Raw genomic sequence first — 19951 nt, 5'->3', positions numbered from 1 at the left:
GAGGACAACTCTGAAATCTGTATCTCCAGCCTTCATGGCTAGTAATCACCACCCAGGCGTCTTGCAAGCGCCCAAAGTATGAGACTTAGATACTGTATTGATGTATTTTATTGAAACATTAGCCAGTATATTCCCTCCCATCATGTTTCAAGCAGGTTTCCAGTCCCTTTTGTCTTTGGAGAGCTGATATTACCTGCTGGACACGCTCCTTCCTTTGGGACTTTTTATCATCTCAAACTGAGCTCATTTAAACACACGGTGAACATGACTTTAAAGGGGAGGGGAGGAAGGAAGGCATATATGCCTTGAGGGAAGCAAGGAAGACAGGAAAACAGGACGGGCTACGTAATTCTGGGGACTTGACTCCCAGGCTCCTTCATTCTCACCTTGGATTTGGATGGCCTCTCCCAAACCCACACTGCTCAGAAATGTCAGAGTAATCATCTCAAAGCCCACTTCTGCTCTCCAAACGCTCCCCATCGTTCCCGCCTCTGCCCCTTGACTTGAGCAACGCCATTCACCCTCTCGGCCCTTCTGCCAGGTTTCAACCTGCCCAAATCCTTCAGGCTTCACTCAAACACCGTCACCTCAGCAAACCTTCCCTCTTCACCACACACCCTTAGAAATGGTCCCCGCATCCCCTGTGCCTACTCTGTCCTTATTCTGTCCTGGCCTATGACTATTTCTTTCTGCACACACTGAGTTGCTCAGCTTAACTGCAAGCTCATCCAAGACAGAGGCCATGTCCCTTCAGAACAGCACCTCTCGCCTAGGACGTGATCATATATCCCCGCATAGGGAATGATCAGACACAAATGTACTTTATGAACATACGTCAACATTACATGCTGTTGTAATTACCAAATTCTGTGGTTCAGACAGTAAGTGGTAAAGGAGCCAGCAAATGGATGAAAATGAGATCTCAGAGCGCCATCCAGCTCTGAGATGTTACTATCTGTGGGTCAAGGCCTTGTAGAGGCGGGACATCTTATTTTGGCTTCAAAGAGAAAGATGGGTGGAGGGCCGCTGGGTCCGGGCTGGGGTGGAGGCTCGGGGGTTCCAAGGAGGATGGGAGTAGAGTGCTTCCAGAAGTAATAAGTAGTGTAAGCAGAGGGAAGGAGTGGGCGTGCTCACAGAGGCCTCCAACCAAAACAGGGAGGTCAAGAGGTCATCCTCCCAAATTCCACTCCCGCAGGGGGTTCACAACTGGCCAGGAGAACCGTGATGACCCCTGTGTTTGAAGGGTAGGAATCAGTCTGTTTCCACTGACCGAAGCTCCTGAGGTGAGATTCACCACACAGCTGGCTGGTCAGTTCAAAAGGCTAGTCAAACAGGTGGTTGAGAACTGAGTAAATAAAGGCATTTTTGTTTCCATTTGATTATTTTAGCTTTTAGCAGCTGTTAGCACAGTCTGAGAGTGAAGTCTTTGGGCTGTGACTTTCTTATCTGTTCCATCAGAGCTTGGTGAGGTCACTTAAGGCTTGGAAGCACAGCAGCCAGCCTCCGATGACCAGCCAAGGCCGGGGGAGGGGGGCGGGGGGGGCGGGGGGTGCTGAGCCGAGTCCAAGCACCCTCCGCCCCCAACACACACAATCTTCTAGGCGCTTCCACCACCTTCCTGACCGGATCTTTGATGAAATCTACACACAAAGCTTCTTCGAATCCCATCTCCACTTCGGCTTACACATCTCGGGAGACATTAAGGAGGGTGAGAAAAAAGCAAAAGCAACCCAAGGCAGGGAAGCCCAGCCAGGAAAGAGAGGAGCGCTCAGAGAGCACAGGCAAAGTGGCCGGCGTGGATAAACAGGCAGGAAGGATTGGAAAGGATTCCTCAGCTTCCATCCCTGTACATGTGAGAGAGGCCAGACTCCGGCCTGACTCAGAGGCCTGCGTTTGGTGAGGTTCTGCCCTTATACAGTTGCTGGAGCCGAATCTTACGCCCCAGTCTCTGTTCTGCACAATGAGAAAACAAATGCACTAGCATTCCTAAGCATCTTCTGCTTTTCACATTTTGTAATTCTGAATGTCTCTGGGGGAAATTTTGGATTGGGACGTAGTGGGTTTTATTACATAGTTCCAAGCTCATTCATACGGTTTTAGTGTTCTGTTTTACACCGACAAATGCACACTAAAATGGACTATGAAAGTCACACACAGAAACGTACAGGGAGGGGTGTCATGTTTTGGGGTGAGGCCAGCTGGCTAAGCTGTGGGGGAATGGACCAGACTGGGAGTAACCAGAACCTGGAATTAGATCCACCCACAGAGCCCAGCAAAACCGGGAGAGCCTCGGGTGCTGGGAGGTCCAGGCCAACAGGCTGCTTCATCAGGGGGTGAAGGCTCGACACCCCCGTCACCACAAGCCTGTCTGTGATTTCAGCCTGGACAGCCCTTCGTCCAGATGAGTCTGCCCCACGTGGCTCTGTGACCTGTTTGTCAAGCCCTTGCTCCTCTCCTCGCTCCGGAAAGCGCCAAAGACAGGAGTAGGTTATGATCAAGCACAAGATCTGACGCGAGCCAAATGCTACACACAGGACGCAGAGGAACCCCAGACCCGCCCGGGGTCCTCGCCCGGGAGACCGTGGACACAATGGCCTTATTCACGGACGGGGACTCTGAAACCCCAGTAGGTGTTGTCTAAAGTGTCTCTGAAATAGATGTTAACATGCTGACCTAGGCTCCCTCTGAATCCATTCTAAATGTTCTTTAACCCATTTGTGGCATAGCACTGATGAGGAAGCAGGTCCTGAGAGCAGCCTTGGCAGGAGGCCTGTGGTCCCATCAATCAGCAGTGGGGAGACGGGAGGGGGAGTGAGACAGGAGACCAGCCTGGTATGGAGACCACCTGGCTCCAGGAAGGGAACCTCCTAAAAGAGGGTTTGCTGTGCTTATAATCAAAGACTTTCACCACAGCTCTGCCCGCCAGCCTCTCCGTCCCCTCCTGCAGGGAGTACATTTCCAGCAGCCGAATGAACACCCTGGCATCACAGTGGAAGCCAAGAGAAACATACTTTTTGAAAAGTGGCACTTCAGTGTCGAGAGGTCTGATGATGGGAGCTGAAATAATGACGTGCCGGGAGAGATTATTTTTGTAAATTCTTGGAACGCGCTTTTTTCTCCGGGCTTGAGCTGGCCAGCCGGTTTCTGCAGGCGGCTTACTCAGGACCCATTACACACACCATAGCTTTAAGTGGAAACGTGAAAAGATGTTGTTAGGTGTCTCTGGGAAGTAAGTGACAAAACTGAGACAAGAGTTCATGCAGATGAGAAGACAGATTTAATTGTGTGTTTGTGAGAAATGTCCTCTACCAGCCGTGGGGCAGGCAGAGAGTTGAGAAGTCCAGGTACTGGGGTCCACTGGAACCCACAGGAGCAATTTCTCTCCTTGATCCCCATGATTATTCTACATGTTTCTGGAACTCTCCTTTAAGAGATTGTCTCTGATCCCCTAAAGGGCCAACTCCAGGTGAATATCTTAATCCAACCTGAAATCTATTCTGATGAAAATTTACTTTGTCAAATAAACAGCCATCCAAACTTTCCCATCTTTGCTTATAGGAGCCCCAGACTTCTGAATTTCTTGTAGGCTTGGAATTGATTCAGGTTCCCTTCTTTTCAGCTCTTCCATATTCACTCACTACCCAATCAGCAAGTTCTGCCTCGAGGGCACTCCTCAAATTCAACTCTTCACTTATAGCCCATCGGAAAGAACAGATGCTCCAACGTTTGAAATAGAAAAAAAGGAAAGGTGGAGCCTACTGAATTATCTTCAATTTAGCTTTCAAAGCCTTCTATCAATTGCATGTCTTTTTTCTTTTTTTTTTAAACAAATTCACCTCTCTCTCTCTAACCCTCTACCCTATACCAGGATGGTGAATGGGTTTAGCACCCTTCCCTCTGTCTTGTTAATGTGTCTCTGACTTTATTTCTCTGACTTTACTTGTGCCATGTCCCTCATCAGTCTTTATAGATTTTTTTTTTAAGATCTAGCCCAAAACTTATCTCCACTAAAAATCTTTCCTGTCATCTTTCAATGTTTATTCCTAGATCCACCTTCTCCATGGAACTGTTCAAGACCATTATAACTCTTAGCAAGACCTGTCTCCCGAGTTGCAGACACTTAATCTCTATGACATTCGTTTAAATTAAGACCTACAAGTTCCTTATAAAATGCACCTAATATCCATTCAGTGCATAAATGTTAAATATATTCCCACCACCTCTATGTGAGGATTATATATCCTGAACTACTGGCGTCAAGCTTGGCAATATGATTTGCTTTGGCCAATGAAACGGGAGTAGATGTGACTTGTGCCACCTCTGAGCAGAACTTTGAAGCATCATTACACTGTTCGCCATTTTCCCTCTTCCCTCTGCCATGCGAGAAGCACGTCTCATTTAGAAGTGGCTTTTTCAGCCTGTGTCTCAAAATGAAGAGGAAATGGGGCAGTTAATCCTTAAAGTCCATGCACATGAGTGAAAAAAAAATCTTAGTTGTGGTAAGCCTCTGATAGAGCTTGTTACTGCAACACGATTTAGCCTAATCTTATTGGTAAAGTGGGTAATATGTACAATTTTTATCACGGTGGTTTTACACAAAGTTTCTCATTCTGTCCTCACAACAAGCCTATTGGGTAAGTTTTACTTTCTCCATTCTACTGCTAAATAATATTAAAACTCAAAAGCACTTGTTCAAATCCTGCAAGTCAGAAAGTGAGAGAACAGATGAAATTAGATCTTCGGCAGCAAATCCACAGCTCTTTCCATTATACCATGTACTGTGGGTTGAACTGTGTTCTCTAAAGAGTTATGCTGAAGTTCTATCCCTCAGCACCTGTGAGTGAGACCTTATTTAGACACAAGGTCTTTGCAGATGTAATCAAGTTAAGATGAGGTGACGAGGATGGGCCCTAATCCCGTATGACTGGTGTCCTTATAAGAAGGGACACACAGGGAGAACGCCATGACAGTGAAGCAGAGATTGGAGTGACACTTCGATGTTATCTACAAACCAAAAATACCAATGACTGCTGGCAACACAAGAAAGCTAAGAGAAAGGCATGGAACAGATGCCCCCCTAGAGCCTTCGGAGGGAGCGTGGCCCTGCTGGCACCTTGATTTCAGATGACCGGCTTCCAGAACTATGAAGGAATAATTTCTATTATTTTAGGTCACCGCATTTGTGGTAATTTGTTACAGCAGCCTAGGAAACCAAACACCGTGACCACCTCAATTTCAGGGCATAAACCATCAGAAATTCTCAGGAAGTAGGTTTGGGGGTGGAAGTGGTGTGTCTAAAGAAGCCTTCATTCTTCCATTGGCTGCCCAGTGTCCCCATCCTGCCTGTGTTAGTTTCCAAGAGCTGTCGTAACAAAGTACCACAGACCAGGTGACTTGAACAACAGAACTTTATTTTTCACAGTTCTGGAGGCTAGAGGTCCAAAATCAAGGTGTCATCAGGGTTGGTCTTTTCTACAGCCCTCTCTCCTTGGCTTGTAGATGGCCACCTTCTCCCTGTGTCTGCATATGGTCTTCCTTTGGCGCCCATCTGTGTCCCACCTCCTCTTCTTAACAGGACACCAGTTATGTTGGATTAGAGCCCACCCTAACAGCTCCATTTAACTTAATTGCCATTTTAAAGACCCTATCTCCAAATACAGTCACATTCTGAGGCACGGGGGGATAGGACTTCAGGATATACTTTTGTGTGTTGGACAAGGAGGACACGATTCAGCCCATAAACCATTTCATGTTTTCAAAAATCTAAGGAGCCTCTCATGAGCCTTAAGCAATCTGGAGTGGAGACTGAGAGCGCAAGACGGCCTGACCCTTTAAGTCGCCAGACCCATCCCTGGGTCTGACAGCCAGGACCACACAAAACGTGGCCTTCGCTGTCCTCTCACAGCTGTTCACACGGTTCTGAACCATTTGCCTTGTTCATGCTTCACTGACGCCTCTGCCTTCTTGGCTTCGGCAGTCTTGGCTGGAGTTAGGCTCTGTCTAGGGCTACGCTGATGACTAGTGTTTTGCTGCACCCCCTACACCCCAGGCCTTTGAGGCCCAGCACCCTCCTCATGGGTGACTCTCCTTTCAACCCTCTTGCAGCCCCTGACCTTATAGTCAGAATGTAAAACAAAACTGATAGACATATTTTGAGGTTATATAAGATTATTAGGCATAAATGGTAATCGGTTCACCTAAATATCTGTTTATTGCTTTCATAAAGCAAAGCATAATTTCAGTCTTTTCCTCTGCCTGCTAGTTTAGTAGTAACTAAAATCAAAATAATAATCAAGTTCCCTGAAACTCTGAACGCTTTAATCATTATTATAATGCTTTTCACTAGGATAAATTTTGTTTGAAGACAGAGCATGACAAGTGAAGGGAGGGTGGCCAGGGAAGGTGTATCCACTGCAGTGACTTCGGGGAAGAGATCTAAAAAACAGCAACAGAGCGAGAATTCCCTGGCGGTCCAGTGGTTAGGACTTGGTGCTTTTACTGCCGAGGACGCGGGTTCAATTCCTGGTCAGGGAACTAAGATCCCTCAAACTTTGGGTCTTTCTGGGGAAAAGCATTCCAGACAGAAGGAACAGCAGGTTCAGGTGTCCTGGGATGGCCACCTGCCTGGGACAGGTGAGGAAAAAAGGGAGGAGATGGTGGGGAATGAGGCTGGAAAGGGGCTGGGTGACCTGGGGCCAGTTCTGTAAGAGCTTGAATCTACTGGAGGGTCTGAACAGAGGAGTGGCACCATCGGGCATGTGTTTTAAGAGGACTAGTCTGGTTCGCATGTGAGACAAACTGTAGGGCAGAGAGGGTGGGGGACCAGGAGCTGTTGGGAAGCTCTAGGCTACTGAGGGTGCGCCCTCTGGGCAGGGCCCCAGGGACGGAGGCAGGAGAAGCAGAGGCTTTGCGATCCATCCTGAAAGCGGAGCCGACTCAGCTGTGGGAGAAAAGGTGGAGAGGAAGATGAGGAGGAGCCAACAGAAGGGACCGAGGAGGCATCAGTGAGATAGGAGGAAGCAGAGAGAGGAGGGCGTCCTGGAACTGAGGGCGCTATCTGGAAGGAGGCCACCAAAGCGGAGGACTGACCCTTGATTACCAGGAGGCCGCTGCTGGAAACAAAAGCATGACGGGGTTCTGCAGGAGACAGAGTGAGCGGGGAGCAGCGGGCACCCCAGACAGAGGCATCTAAATCCAAGGAAGCCAAGCCCTGGGCTGAAGAGCCCCGAGCCGATGCTGACCCAGGGGCAGGAGAGGCCAGGGTGCCCCGGAGAGAGGCCGTGTCCACGCTGCTGGGGCTGTGGGCGTGCAGAGGCCGCCACAAGTGAAACTGAATTCTCCAGAAGGCTGAGGATGTGGGCTTTTTTTCAAAACATGATTTCTCAAGTACTTTCTGCACTGATTTCCTTTGGTCCAAGTGACAGCCGGTTTTAATTTAAATCGGCTATTTTCTTCAAGGCAAGGGAAAGCTTGCCTTACCCGGCAATCCCTCACTCCAGAATGTGGGGCCTTGATATCTGGGAAGAATTTGCTTCACGTGTCATTTCTAGGAGGGTGGTCAGAACTGCATCGGCACAGATATTAATTCTAAGCAGTTAACATCCTTGGTTTTGCTTTGATTCCACTAGAGGATTAATCAAGTGCCTTTATCCAGGCTCTGGCTGCTTCCCGGACTGGTCATAAGGGGACCTCTGTCCTGGGTCCCAGGTCATATACAAAACCTTCTGGGCACGCCAGGATTCGGGTCGGGGCCCTGCTGGTTGCTGTATAAGAACTGGCCTCTGAGGCCTGCCCTCCAATCTCAGCCCTGCTACTGAGGTTCTTAGGTGTCTGCAGTGAAGTACCCAGTCTCCCTGCACTTTATTTACCAGTTTCTAAATGTTAACATGATAATAACATACTGTATAGCAAACATCTCAGGATATGTTCATCTCCTGGCAGATTATGTTCAGGAAGATTAAATTCTAGACCAGCTTCCCTGCTACTCAGGACATTTCTGGGCCACCTTCCCCAAACACTTAATCAGAAGTGCTCAAGAGTTACAAACAAATGTTGCCATTGGCTTTGGCAAAATGATGCTACCTTATGCTGCCTCAAAACACACCCGACGTTTTCTCTTATGCGTGATCTGCATTGAACAAATCACTGCTTTTTGTCCGTGGATGTTATGTTAAACTTTACTTAAATCAAATGGGGATTTACCTCAAAGAGAATAATTTTACAAAAAGATCCACAGTTAAAGATTAAAACAGTAAGCTTCCCCATAGCAGTTACACTGTGGTTATATTTTAACTAAAATTAAGTTGATCTACAGACAGCTCTTCAGAAAAAGAGCTTACGCATAAAGTAAGATATTATGATAAACGCCATGTTTGGGGCTGTTTATTCCAGCTCAGAGCTCACCTCCTTCAAAATGCTTTCACACGCTACTCCGACTGGAAGAAAATTCTCCTCTCTTCTGGTCTTGCATAGCATATTAGGAAACTACCCGTTGGTCCTTTGTGCAGTAGTCTGCTAGGGCTGCCCTAACAAAGTACCACCGACTGAGTGGCCAAACAACAGAAATTGATCTCTTGCAGTTCTGGAGGCTGGAAATCTGAGATCAAGGAGTCGGCAGGTCTGCTTTCTGGTGAGACCTCTCTCCTTGGCTTGCAGATGGCAGCCTTCTCACTGTCCTCATGAGGTCTCTTCTCTGTGAACGTTGATCCCCGACGTCTCTTCCTCTTCTTAAAAGAGCATCAGACATAGTGGAGTAGGGCCCCACTCTAAACAGCCTCATTTAACTTAATCACCTCTTTAAACACCATGTCCTTAAATATGGTTACATTCTGATGTACTGGGGGTTGGGATTTCAACACATGAATTTTGGAGGGACACCGTTCGGCCCTTGCTGCTCATTTGAGATATTAGTAGGTACATGATGTGTCTCTCCTGCTCAACTTGAATGTAGGCTCCCTGGGTGAATGGCCCTGTTTTAAGATTCTGTGCGTTCCCAGTAATCAATTGTTTGATGGATCTTCTTTTTTGCGGCGGGGTCGGGTTGGGGGGTGGGGGGCGGGGCACCAGGCCGCACAGCTTGTGGGGTCTTAGTTCCCCGCCCAGGGACTGAACCCAGGCCCTGGTCAGTGAAAGCGTGGAGTCCTAACCACTGGACCGCCAGGGAATTCCCTTGATGGATCTTCTTGATCACTATCGGAATTCTGTTCACATTTGTCCTGATGCAAACACGTTTTGAAGGAAAAAAAAGGACAGTCATGGTGGCTTCATGTTGATGGCTGGGCTGGATGATTTCCACGGTTCCTCACACGTCCTGTGACTGTTCGTTTCCCATCACCATCCACGTGGCTTCCCATGGAATTCTCCTCTCTAAAGAGCAGTCATTTGCTTAACTTCTAATATGTAGGCCTCCCAAGAGGTGCCAGTCCTAACTTTTTCTAATTTCATGTCTGCTTCTGGCAACAGCTGAGATTCTGGCCGGATGAGGACCCAGAAGCTGAGGAAACTGAGGTTCAGGGCAGTGCGGCGGCTCGCCCAGTCTTCCCAACCCTGCAAGGACTCCAGCCGAGCTCTCCCAGCTCCCAGGCCAAGTTCCTTCCAATAACCCATCATTCCTCGTTATGCAAAGAGAAGAGCACCAAGGGCTTTATGGCTTATGGGCAATAATTCATGTAAGGAAGTGAGATCACAGTCTGTCTTATACATTCTGAGGAACCTTAAGACAGCGTATCTTTTAGTACCAAAAGGATCTAGCATGATTCTTCCGTTGGTTCATAAAATGTTCATATGCTCAAACCATATGTTTAACTACTATTCCCAATGGATAGATCCTTCCTTATATGAAAAACAGAGGAATTTTTCAACATCAGGTGGAAAAAGAAGCATAGATATTGGGGGAAATCGTCTAGATTTCACGCTGAGTCAGTCCCAGGGCAGTGGAGGTGGTAGCATCCTGATGGCCAGGCCACCCCAGCCCACAATCCCACTCCAAGCCTTTATGTCCACTCAGTAGGTACAAGACAAGTCACACCCAGAGACACTGGCACATGAACATGAGTCTTGCTGGACACATCCTACATACAATATTGCTTCTAGAAAAGCGAAAAAGCCTACTTAAGTACCAAGCAAGCTTTCAAGTCAGATCATACATTTTACCATCAAAAACTCTAAAGGCGTAAGCCGTATGGAGAGCCTGTGGCTTTCTCGGGCTAGACTCGGTTTGAAAGTAAAGGTAAGATCTTTGTCAAACATTCATGGGACCTGCACTGTCCCACCACGAGAAGGGCCCTTCTGTCGTGCCTAGACCAGAGAAAATACCCACAGCCTGACAAGAAGTGTCTACGTGACTAAGGCTTTGTGCAAATTAGTCCTCGTGCTGATATCAGGAACGTGGATCTGACAGACAAAGGGCCGAGTCACTGGCTGTGTTTCTCCGCGGAGACTGTAATGGTCCCTTTTTGCTCGCTGGAGTCTGACTTGCTAAAACGGATTTTGTTCCTCTTCCACTGAGACTGAGAAAAGTGCACGTGGCAGTTCGTGAATCGAGCCTCGCAGCAGGGCTCTGAGAGACAACTGGTGTCGGGGTGGCCGCAGGTGTGAAACTCCCTGGACAGAGCTGAAGTCGGCCTGTGACACACAATAACCTCTGTGTGTGGCCCGCAAACGGCTTCCCTGCAAGGGCAGATCCGTGCCAAGGGAGGACCAGGAGACTTTTGTTCATCTTCTTTATCTGAGAGATGCTGATTGTTTGTCTGTTGGGGGAGATTTTTGAAAATGAGCAGATAAATTCCTTGCTGTGTGCCGTCTGGACTTTTTTTTTGCTCTCCATGCCTTTATTTCTAATTCTCCAAAATCTCTTTCCCCGTTAATTTTATGGCATTTTTATGTACACATGCATACCGTATCCATGTATGAAGTCAGAGATAGCAATTTGTCTTTCCAGGATCCTTGGGCTTCGCTGTCCTGTGAAGATCCACAATGAGATACAAGAGTTCTCATCCCCTTCCTGTGAACGTAATTTATAGTTTTCCCTGTGCTCAGAGCACACAGCTAAGCCCTACATAAGCATCAAGAGCAGCGCATTCTTACCAGCCTCCCCGGACAGCTTGCTAAATTCTTTCTGAGCGCCTCTTGCTGGCCCTCACGGAAGGTTAGCTGATAAACAAACCGGAAGCTAGGACTCTCACTGTGTGAGCACAGATAGAGGATCAAATTCGTGGAATCACATTTGGCGTGCTGGCAATCCCAGATGAAGGTCATTTTTAGGCAAAAGTCACCTTTTCCAAACCTAGGCACAGTCTGGGTTAGCTGGGGGGCTGGGTTTTGTTTTGTTAACAGATGCTAGAAGTTAAAAGTGGGAATCTGAACTACACATCAATTTTTTCTTCTCCATGTCGTTTTACCTGGCCCCAAAAGGCAAAAGAAGGAGCAAGTAGCATTGCTAAGTAATACTTCAGGATATGACCTGAAAATTCCCTCCGAGTCATCCAGGAATCCCACATGTAACTTTCATAATCTAGCACATTGACAAACAAGCCAAAACAGCTCCAGGATGACAGATGACTGCAGGGCAAAGGGACAGAAGGAATCTGATACAAATGAAGACCTGCTGACTTTTTAAATTCGAACTTAGAAAATACGGAGTAGGCTAGAATTTTTTAGTTGTAAAACAAATAACCACTTTAACAATCATCTATTCATGTAGTTCTCTGTTCTCTACACTGAGAATCCAAAACAGGTCCTGGGGATAACTTTTGGAAAACAACACACCCATGAAAAAAAAAAAAATCTCAGCCAAGAACACACACTTCCTGTCTATCTCTGGTGTCCCAAAGGATGAGGGAAACCTGAACATTTACGTGAGACTCGAATGCCAGGAGCTAACTGCTACCGTTGGACTGCAGCCCACCCCTCCCCGCCCGGGGTAGGACTCAGTACTCACCAGTCATTAGGCTGTAGTAATTGGGGTAAGAGAGGCTGGGAAAGTCTGGGGTCAAGTAATCCACTTTTACCCCCCTGCTCACAATCTCTCTGAAACCAGGCAAGGACTCCAGGGCCTCATCACTGATGTAGTCAGAGCGAAAACCATCCAGCAGAAACACCAGGAGCTTCCGGCGCGCCGGGGCTGGCTGTGCCAGGCTGAGAACAAGGACCAGCAGGAGGGCCCCGAGCTTCTCTGCCATGCTGCCAGGAGCCCGCCCGAGCACGGCTGGCACAGCCGTCCCTTTGCAGAGACTGAGGATGGAGAATCTGTAGCTATTCTCTCTTCTAGGGGCTGGACCTTGACTGCTGGCCTTCCTGAGCCAAGTTCACTTTCAGAATTTAAAGGTACAGCACCCCCTTTTAAAAACATCTATGCTCACCCTTTACTAGAAAGCCCGGAGATCGACCCCTTCGGAGAAGCCAGGTTCCCAAACAACCCAGAATTAACACCAGGGGAGAGACTGCAACCTTATTATTTGGGGCGAATGTTCCAGAAATACAAGCGCCCACGGAGAGGTGGAATTTTAGAAGATGACAGAAGTCGACACTAACTCTGCAGCCGGGCTAACCACAGGAGGAGCCAGGGGAAAGGGTAATCTCTTAATTTGCTGTCATCCCACGTCTCTGCCCGATTTAAACTCTCTCACTGACTTTTTCGCTTACAATTTAGTAACGCAAACCTCTTAACTCAGGATGTAAACAGGAGACCATAACATTCGTCTTGGGCATATCTGTGGACTTTTCAGCAGTGCCTCCATCTTCATAGCATTTAAAAGCAAATTATTTGTCTATGTCTCAGCCACTTATTCTTTTCGTATGCATCTCTATACAGCGCTTATTGCTTTACTTTTCAAGTTGCCCGTGTCCAAACCCAGCTGTAGGAGGAGACGCCTCTCAGCAGAGCCATAGAGCCAGAAAGTTCCACAGGTGAACAACAGAGGTGGGGGTCATCATGGCAGATTGGTCTGAGGTAGCATTGCCCCAAGAGGGCAGCAATCAGACAGAGAGCTGGAGGACGAGAGTTTGAGATGGACAAGCACAGCCAGAGATAACCATGAGGCTTCATGCCAAGAAGGACCAGGCAGAGGAGGGACCGGGAGGCTGACCAGGAGGTCGGTGAAGGGCAGCAAACACAGGTGGGTCAGGAGACAAAGCACTAAGTCCAGATGCCTGCGGTTCCCTGGGCTGGGTTTTTCATTTGACAGAAAATTAAATATAAAGGCTTATAAAATGTGCATGGCCCATAGCAAGCCCTTAACAAATGCTATTTTTAGCATTATAACAGTTGCTTGGATCCTGGTGAAACGTGCAAGGCCCTGGGCAAAGCTTCACAGGGACTGAGGGCGGTCAGACACCAGCCGCTCTGATCTTAATCAATTCTACAATGGCTGTCACCCTACCTCCGCCCTCTGCCTGTGCCTTGTCTTCTTATCCTGTTCTATTGCATTTAGAGTCAAGCCCTCACATGAGACCACTGGTCACTTTCTACATTGTGCTGGGAAAAAAAAAAAACAAAAAACGCCTTGGCCAAATTACCATTCCCATCTCAGCTGGCTGAGACAAGGATCAGACTTCATTCTCCGAATAAAAGTAATGCTTTTCACAATTAAAAAAACAAGAGAAAGAGGACAGCTTATTCTTAATTTTTTTAAATTTGAAAACACAACGTTATTCTTATCTCTTTGAGTTATGCTGTACTGTTATTCTAAACGGAAGGAAAGAAGGAAGGAAGGAGTAAAGAAAAGGGAAAGGTGCTGAAGCTGACGCGCCGATGGGCTGCCCTGGCCGTGACCGTCACACACACACTGAAAGAACTTCCTCCGGTAGGGAGGGCCTGAGGAGGCAGCAGATAAAGCTAGATGCGCTGTCAGTTCCTGAGTATGTCCAGCGTAGGGGACTATGGAGATGGCGTAATAAGGCAAACCCACATGGACTGCCTTGGGGGTGGCCCCTGAGCTCCCTTGGGGAGAGGTTAAGGACTCCAAATGTTAAAGATGGATATAAAAGGGGCATCCACTTTCCTCCGCCTCTAGCGGGAGGCCCAACCCCAAATGCGGCTCCCTGAGTGCCTCACCCAGTTGTTGAGGTGGGGAATCCTTAAGTAACAAGCTCCATATTAGAGTGTCCACAGACCCCCAGAGGACCCCACGGCTCCATGGACAGTGCTTTGATGCGTCTGGGTGTGGGCATTGCTGCTGTGCACTATACTGTTCTATGATGAACATATTGTTTTATGATAATGTTTAGAGAGTTTCTCTAAAGTTTTGGATCAATAAATTACCGTAAATAAGCCTCTTTAATATACATACCAATATATGAAGGAAGAAAGAAACACACGGGATGGAATTCAAACCAAGGAAATCCCAGCACTGCCTCCACTCAGACTCCTGGTCTTATATTGCCCTGTGGCCTAGAAAAGGTTGGAAAGAAAAGCTAAAAGCCAACAAGGAAAGACAACAGATTAGAAAATGTGGTTATTATTAAGTGCCCAAAGTCCTGTGGTCCAGGACCTTGTATGTCTGTTACCTGGATGTCCTCAGTGGGGGGTGGTCATCAGCATCTAATACGTAAAAGTGCTCCTTGCCACTTGTTTTTCAAGGGTTGACAATGCTATAAAGGTCGCTGCCCACAGGGGTTTAACCCAGATAATGCAGAAAAATGAAAACTTTCCTCCAGAACTTGGAAGGAGCTTCGTCCTGAAAGCTGCTCCAGGTCCTGCTAGGGACGTGCACGAGCTCTCAGGAATGTGCTGTCCAGATGGGTCAGCACTATGGCGCCCTGCCTCCATGGAGACGCAGATGAGATGGAAGGAAGGGGTCCTGGGCTTAGAGAAAGAAGACACGATTCTAGAGCCTGGGTTCTGGCAGGCATTCTGCAACTGTGTGATTCTGCGAGAGTTGCTGCCTTTCCATGCTTTAATTTTCCCCCCTGAAAAGTGACAGAGGCTTTAAGATCCTTCCCAGAATCAATTAGAATTCAAAAGTTGTGACCCAAGTCAGCCCATGTTAGCCAACATCAGCCTTCACTGATCCTGTTAATCCATCACATTTTTGCCAGCCCATGTGGGCCCATGTCAACCCTTACCTTCCCTAGAAATCAGCAGTCTTAGATCCTCAAAGTTCTTGCCCTAAAGCCTGACCACGGCAAGTGTCCCACCTGCCCTCTCTCTGGTCAGGCCTTGGAATTAGAATCTTAATACATTTTAAAAAGTTGAAATCCTACAGAAAGTGTTCTAGATTCAGGATAATATTCATCTAAAATTAAGATTAAATAAAGACATTTTCAGATAAATGAAAGCTGAGAGAATTAGTCCCCAACTACCTGTACTACAAGAAATACTAAAGAATGTCCTTCAGGTTGAAGGGAAATAATACAAGATAAAAATTAAAATTTACAGGAAGGGAATAAAGAGTATTAGTATTGGTAAATATATGGATAAACATAAAAGAGTATATATTTTTCTTTTCTTAATGTCCTAAAAAATTGTTTAAAGTAAAAAATAACACTATGATGGGATGTATAAATTTATAACTAATGAAGAATTAAAAGATATAAAAAACAGTAGCTTAAAGACAGGAGTAGAATGTTTAAATGGAATTAAATTGTTGTGACTTTTTTTTCATTTATGAAATGGGAAAAGTCAGATGTGAAGAATAAAATCTAAAGTGATCAAATAGTAACTCTAACTAGATTGTAACAAGGATACATATTGTAATGCCAACAGCAACCTCTAAAAAATACTACGAAGAGGCATAGCTAATAGAGACGTAAACTACCTCAACATAATAAAGGCTGCATATGACAAACCCACAGCTAACATCATACTCAACAGTGAAATGGGAAAGCTTTTCCACTAAGATCAGGAACAAGACAAGGATGCCACTCTCACTACTCCCATTTAACACAATGCTAGAGCTCCCAGCCAGAGCAATCAGGCAAGAAAAAGAAGTAAAAGCCATCCAAGTTGGAAAGGAAAAGCAAAATTGTATTCAGATGATACGATACCACATACATAAAATCCTAAAAACCCCCCCAAAAAAGTTTAAAAAAAGAACTAGTAAATGAATTCAGTAAAATTGCAGAATACAAAATTAACATACAAAAACCAATTGCTTTTCTGTACACCAGCAATGAATTATATGAGAAAGAAATAAAGAAAACAATCCCATTTATACAATAATAGCATCAAAAATAATAAATTATTTAGGAATAAATTTAACTAAGGAGGTGAAAAATCTGTACACTGAAAATCACAACACATTGATGAAAAAATTGAAGACACAAATAAATGGAGTGATATACTATGTTCATACATCAGAATAATTAATATTGTTAAAATGTCCATACTATCCAAAGCTAGCTATAGATTCAACGCAACCCCTAACAAAATTTCAATGGCATTTTTCACAGAAATAGGAAAAACAATCCTAAAATTCATATGGAACCATAAACGATCTTGAATAACCAAAGCAATCCTGAGAAAGAAGAATAAAGCTAGAGGCATCACACTTCTTGATTTCAAACTTTATTTGAAAGCTATAGTAATCTAACCAGTATGGTAGTGGCATAAAAACAGACACACAGACCAATGGAATAAAGTTGAGAGCCCAGAAATTAACCCACACTATGCAATCAACTGATATTTGACAAGTGAGCCAAGAATACTCAATGAGGAAAGAATAGTCTCTTCAATTAATGATAGGAAAACTGTATCTTCCTATACAAAAGAATAAAATTGCACCACTGCCTTACACCACTCGCAATAATTCACTTGAAATGGATTAAAGACTTAAATGTAAGACCCAAACCCATAAAACTCCTAGAAGAAAATATAGGGGAAAAACTTCTTGACATTGGTGTTGGTGCTAATTTCTTGGATACGACACTGAAAGCACAAACAACAAAAGCAAAAATAAACAAGTGGACTACATCAAACTAAAAAGCTTCTGCACAACGAAAGAAGCAATCAACCAAATGAAAAGGCAACCTATGGAATGAGAGAAAATATTCACAAACCATCAATCTGATAAGGGGTTAATATCCACAATATATAAGGAACTCAACATTTCAATAGCAAAAAAACAAACAATCCAATTTAAAAATGGGCAAAGGGCCTGAACAGTCACTTTTCTAAAGACGACATACAAATGGCCAACAGGTACACGAAAAGATGTTCGATGTCACTAACCATCAAGGAAATAAAACTCAAAACCACGAGATGTCATCTCAGACCTGTTCAAATGGCTATTACCAAAAAGACAAGCGATAACAAGTGTTGGTGAGGATGTGGAGAAAAGGGGACCCTTGTGCACTGTTGGTGGGAATGTTAAATTGGTACAAATATTATGGAAAACAGTATGGTGGTTCCTCAAAAAATGAAAAATAGAACTACCATATGGCCCAACAATCCCATTCTGGGTATATATCTGAACGAAATTAAATCACTGTCTCAAAGAGATATCTGCACCCCCATGTTCACTGCAGCATTATTCACAATATCCAAGACATGGAAACAACCTAAATGTCTATTAAAGAGTGAAAGTATAAAGAAAATGTGGTACGTATATACAATAGAATATTATCCATAAAAAGAAGGAAATCGTGCCATTTGCAACAACATATAAAGACCTTGAGGGCATCACATTAAGTGAAATAAGTCACAGAAAGACAAATACTGTATGTTCTCACTTATATGTGGAATCTAAAAAACCAAAATCATAGAAACAGAGTAGCATGATGGTTGCCAGGGGCTGGGGGTGGGGGAATTAAGGAGATGCTGGTTTAAGGGTACAGACTCCCAGTTATAAGATAGTTATAAGATAAATAAGTTCCAGGGATCTAATGTACAGTATGGTGACTGTAATTAACAATTCTCTATTATATTCTTGGAGGTTGTTAAGAGAGTAGATCTTAAATGTTATCCCCACAAAAAAAGGTAATTATGTGAGGTGATGGAGATGTTAACTAACCTTATTGTGATAATCTTTTCATAATATATATCTGTAGTGAATCAAAACAAAAGAGAGAAAGAACATTCCGCAAAGTATTAGAATTAAAGGTAAAAAAGAGTAAAAGGCAGCACTGAAGAAAATTCGCACAATAATCATTCTACTTGTTCCTACTAGGAAAGTAGTTTTATCTGTGCACACTCTAAATTAAACGGTCTTCAAGAACATACTCCGTATATAAAAGGCAGCTAACTAATCACACAGATTAGTTACGCAGATACTACGCGGTCTATCTAAGAACTGTTAGCCCGACTCCTAATCCCATGCTCTGGTCCTAGCTGGCCATTTCATGGTGGGGAGCAGGGCCCCTCTCTTGATCACTGTCAGCAGTCACTGAGGGAGAACCCACGATCAGCCTGCAGAGGGGGCCTCCGACTCCCACGTCTCACCCCTCCAGAGTACAGACAAGGGCTGAACTCACCCCACCAAAATTCTAGTCTGCAGGACTGGGCTATTATATATCTTTTGAGGCTCCTCATATAATTTTGATCAAAAGCTAAGCTCGGGAACCACTGCTGACAATGACAGGCAGCAATGGACAAGCCTGAACAAAGTCACGTCATCATCAGATCTGCATTTTAGAAAGCAGGCTCTGGAAGCCATGGGGAGGCAACATCAGTGCCAGTGGAAGCAAGAATAATAACATCCATCTTCCTTGATATTAAGAACTTTACATGCAAAAATTCACTTAGATCGTCTGATAATTTTGTAAGGTAAGTATCTACACCCCGAAAATGCAAAGAAAATCAAGGGGTTTCCCAGGTGGCGCAGTGGTTGAGAATCTGCCTGCCAATGCAGGGGACACGGCTTCGAGCCCTGGTCTGGGAAGATCCCACATGCCGCGGAGCAACTGGGCCCGTGAGCCACAATTACTGAGCCTGCGCGTCTGGAGCCTGTGCTCCGCAACGGGAGAGGCCGCAATAGTGAGAGGCCTGCGCACCGCGATGAAGAGTGGCCCCCGCTTGCCACAACTAGAAGAAAGCCCTCGCACAGAAACGAAGACCCAACACAGCCATAAATAAATAAATAAATAAATAATTTTTTTAAAAAAGAACCTCTTTCAAGAAAAAAAAAGAAAAAAGAAAATCAAGGTTCAGGGAAGCCTAATGTCAAATAGCCTGAAGTGTCAGAACTGAAATTCAAGCCCAGGTCTCTTTTACAGCTTTATATTTTAGGGGAATACATTCAATTTGTGAAATTAGGAAGAAAAATCAAAGACTGTGTAAAGGAAAAAAATAATAAACCCTAAGTATCTTTAGCTTATCTTGATTAAACTGAGAGGGGGGAATAGAAAACCACCATTAGAACACTGCAGAAATAACCGTCACAGGCAACATCCACTGACGGATGCTAAAATTAGTGGCAGAACCAGAAAGCGAGGAAGTGTACAAAAAGCAAAAGGATGGGGCACACCAAAGGGACACGGGAGCCAACCTGAAAGAGCTCCCAATTGCCAAAACCAGAATAAAGTAAATGATGCAGTACTGGAATATTAACCCAAAGTATAAAATAAATACACAAGTCCATACTGGTATAAACAAATAATTGAACAAGCAAATAAATAGGGAAGAAGTGACAAATCTTCCTTACAAAAGAATTCTAGATAATATATGCCGATGCCCTCACGGCAAGAGGTAGTACTTAACCCCTACCTACTCGCCATCAAGGGTAGGCTAGACCTAGTGACCCACTTCCAAAGAAGAGAGTAGGGAAAAGGGAAAAGCAGTGACTGTGCAGTGGAGAAATCTGGCAAACACATCACTCAAGTGATGGAGGTTAATATCACCAGTGATGTCATGCAGACCTGATGTACCCCCTCATATAGCAAGATGAGACTGCCACTTCTCTCTGTGGTGTTCTTTCCAAAACTCCAAAACCCCAGTCTAATCGTGAGGAAAACACCAAACAAGCCCAGCCTGGGGGGTATTCTACAGGATAACTGGCAAGGACTCCTTAAGAATGTC

General features: G+C 45.2%; 1 protein-coding gene across 6 annotated transcripts in view; it reads right to left on the bottom strand.

Moving 5' to 3' along the window:
* Positions 1-19951, bottom strand: part of ENPP6 (ectonucleotide pyrophosphatase/phosphodiesterase 6) — a 116576-nt gene that overhangs the window by 83617 nt on the left and 13008 nt on the right. For 3 of the 6 annotated variants that reach the window (XM_082444833.1, XM_082444831.1, XM_082444829.1), the window contains exon 1: positions 11939-18733. The exons of 1 other annotated variant lie outside the window; for it this stretch is intronic. In XM_082444833.1, coding sequence (XP_082300959.1) covers positions 11939-12179 — 241 coding nt within the window. In that variant the 5' untranslated portion in view covers positions 12180-18733. Of the gene's footprint in view, positions 1-11938; positions 18734-19951 lie in introns of those variants that run through there. 2 more of the 6 variants (XM_082444832.1, XM_082444828.1) reach the window with 2 other exon arrangements.

Source organism: Balaenoptera physalus, assembly GCF_965194825.1.
Source record: "Balaenoptera physalus genome assembly, chromosome: 21".
In the NCBI taxonomy this organism is placed as follows: domain Eukaryota; kingdom Metazoa; phylum Chordata; class Mammalia; order Artiodactyla; family Balaenopteridae; genus Balaenoptera; species Balaenoptera physalus.
The sequence above is the reverse complement of the archived record's forward strand: the minus strand, read 5'-3'. Positions and strand labels throughout refer to the sequence as shown.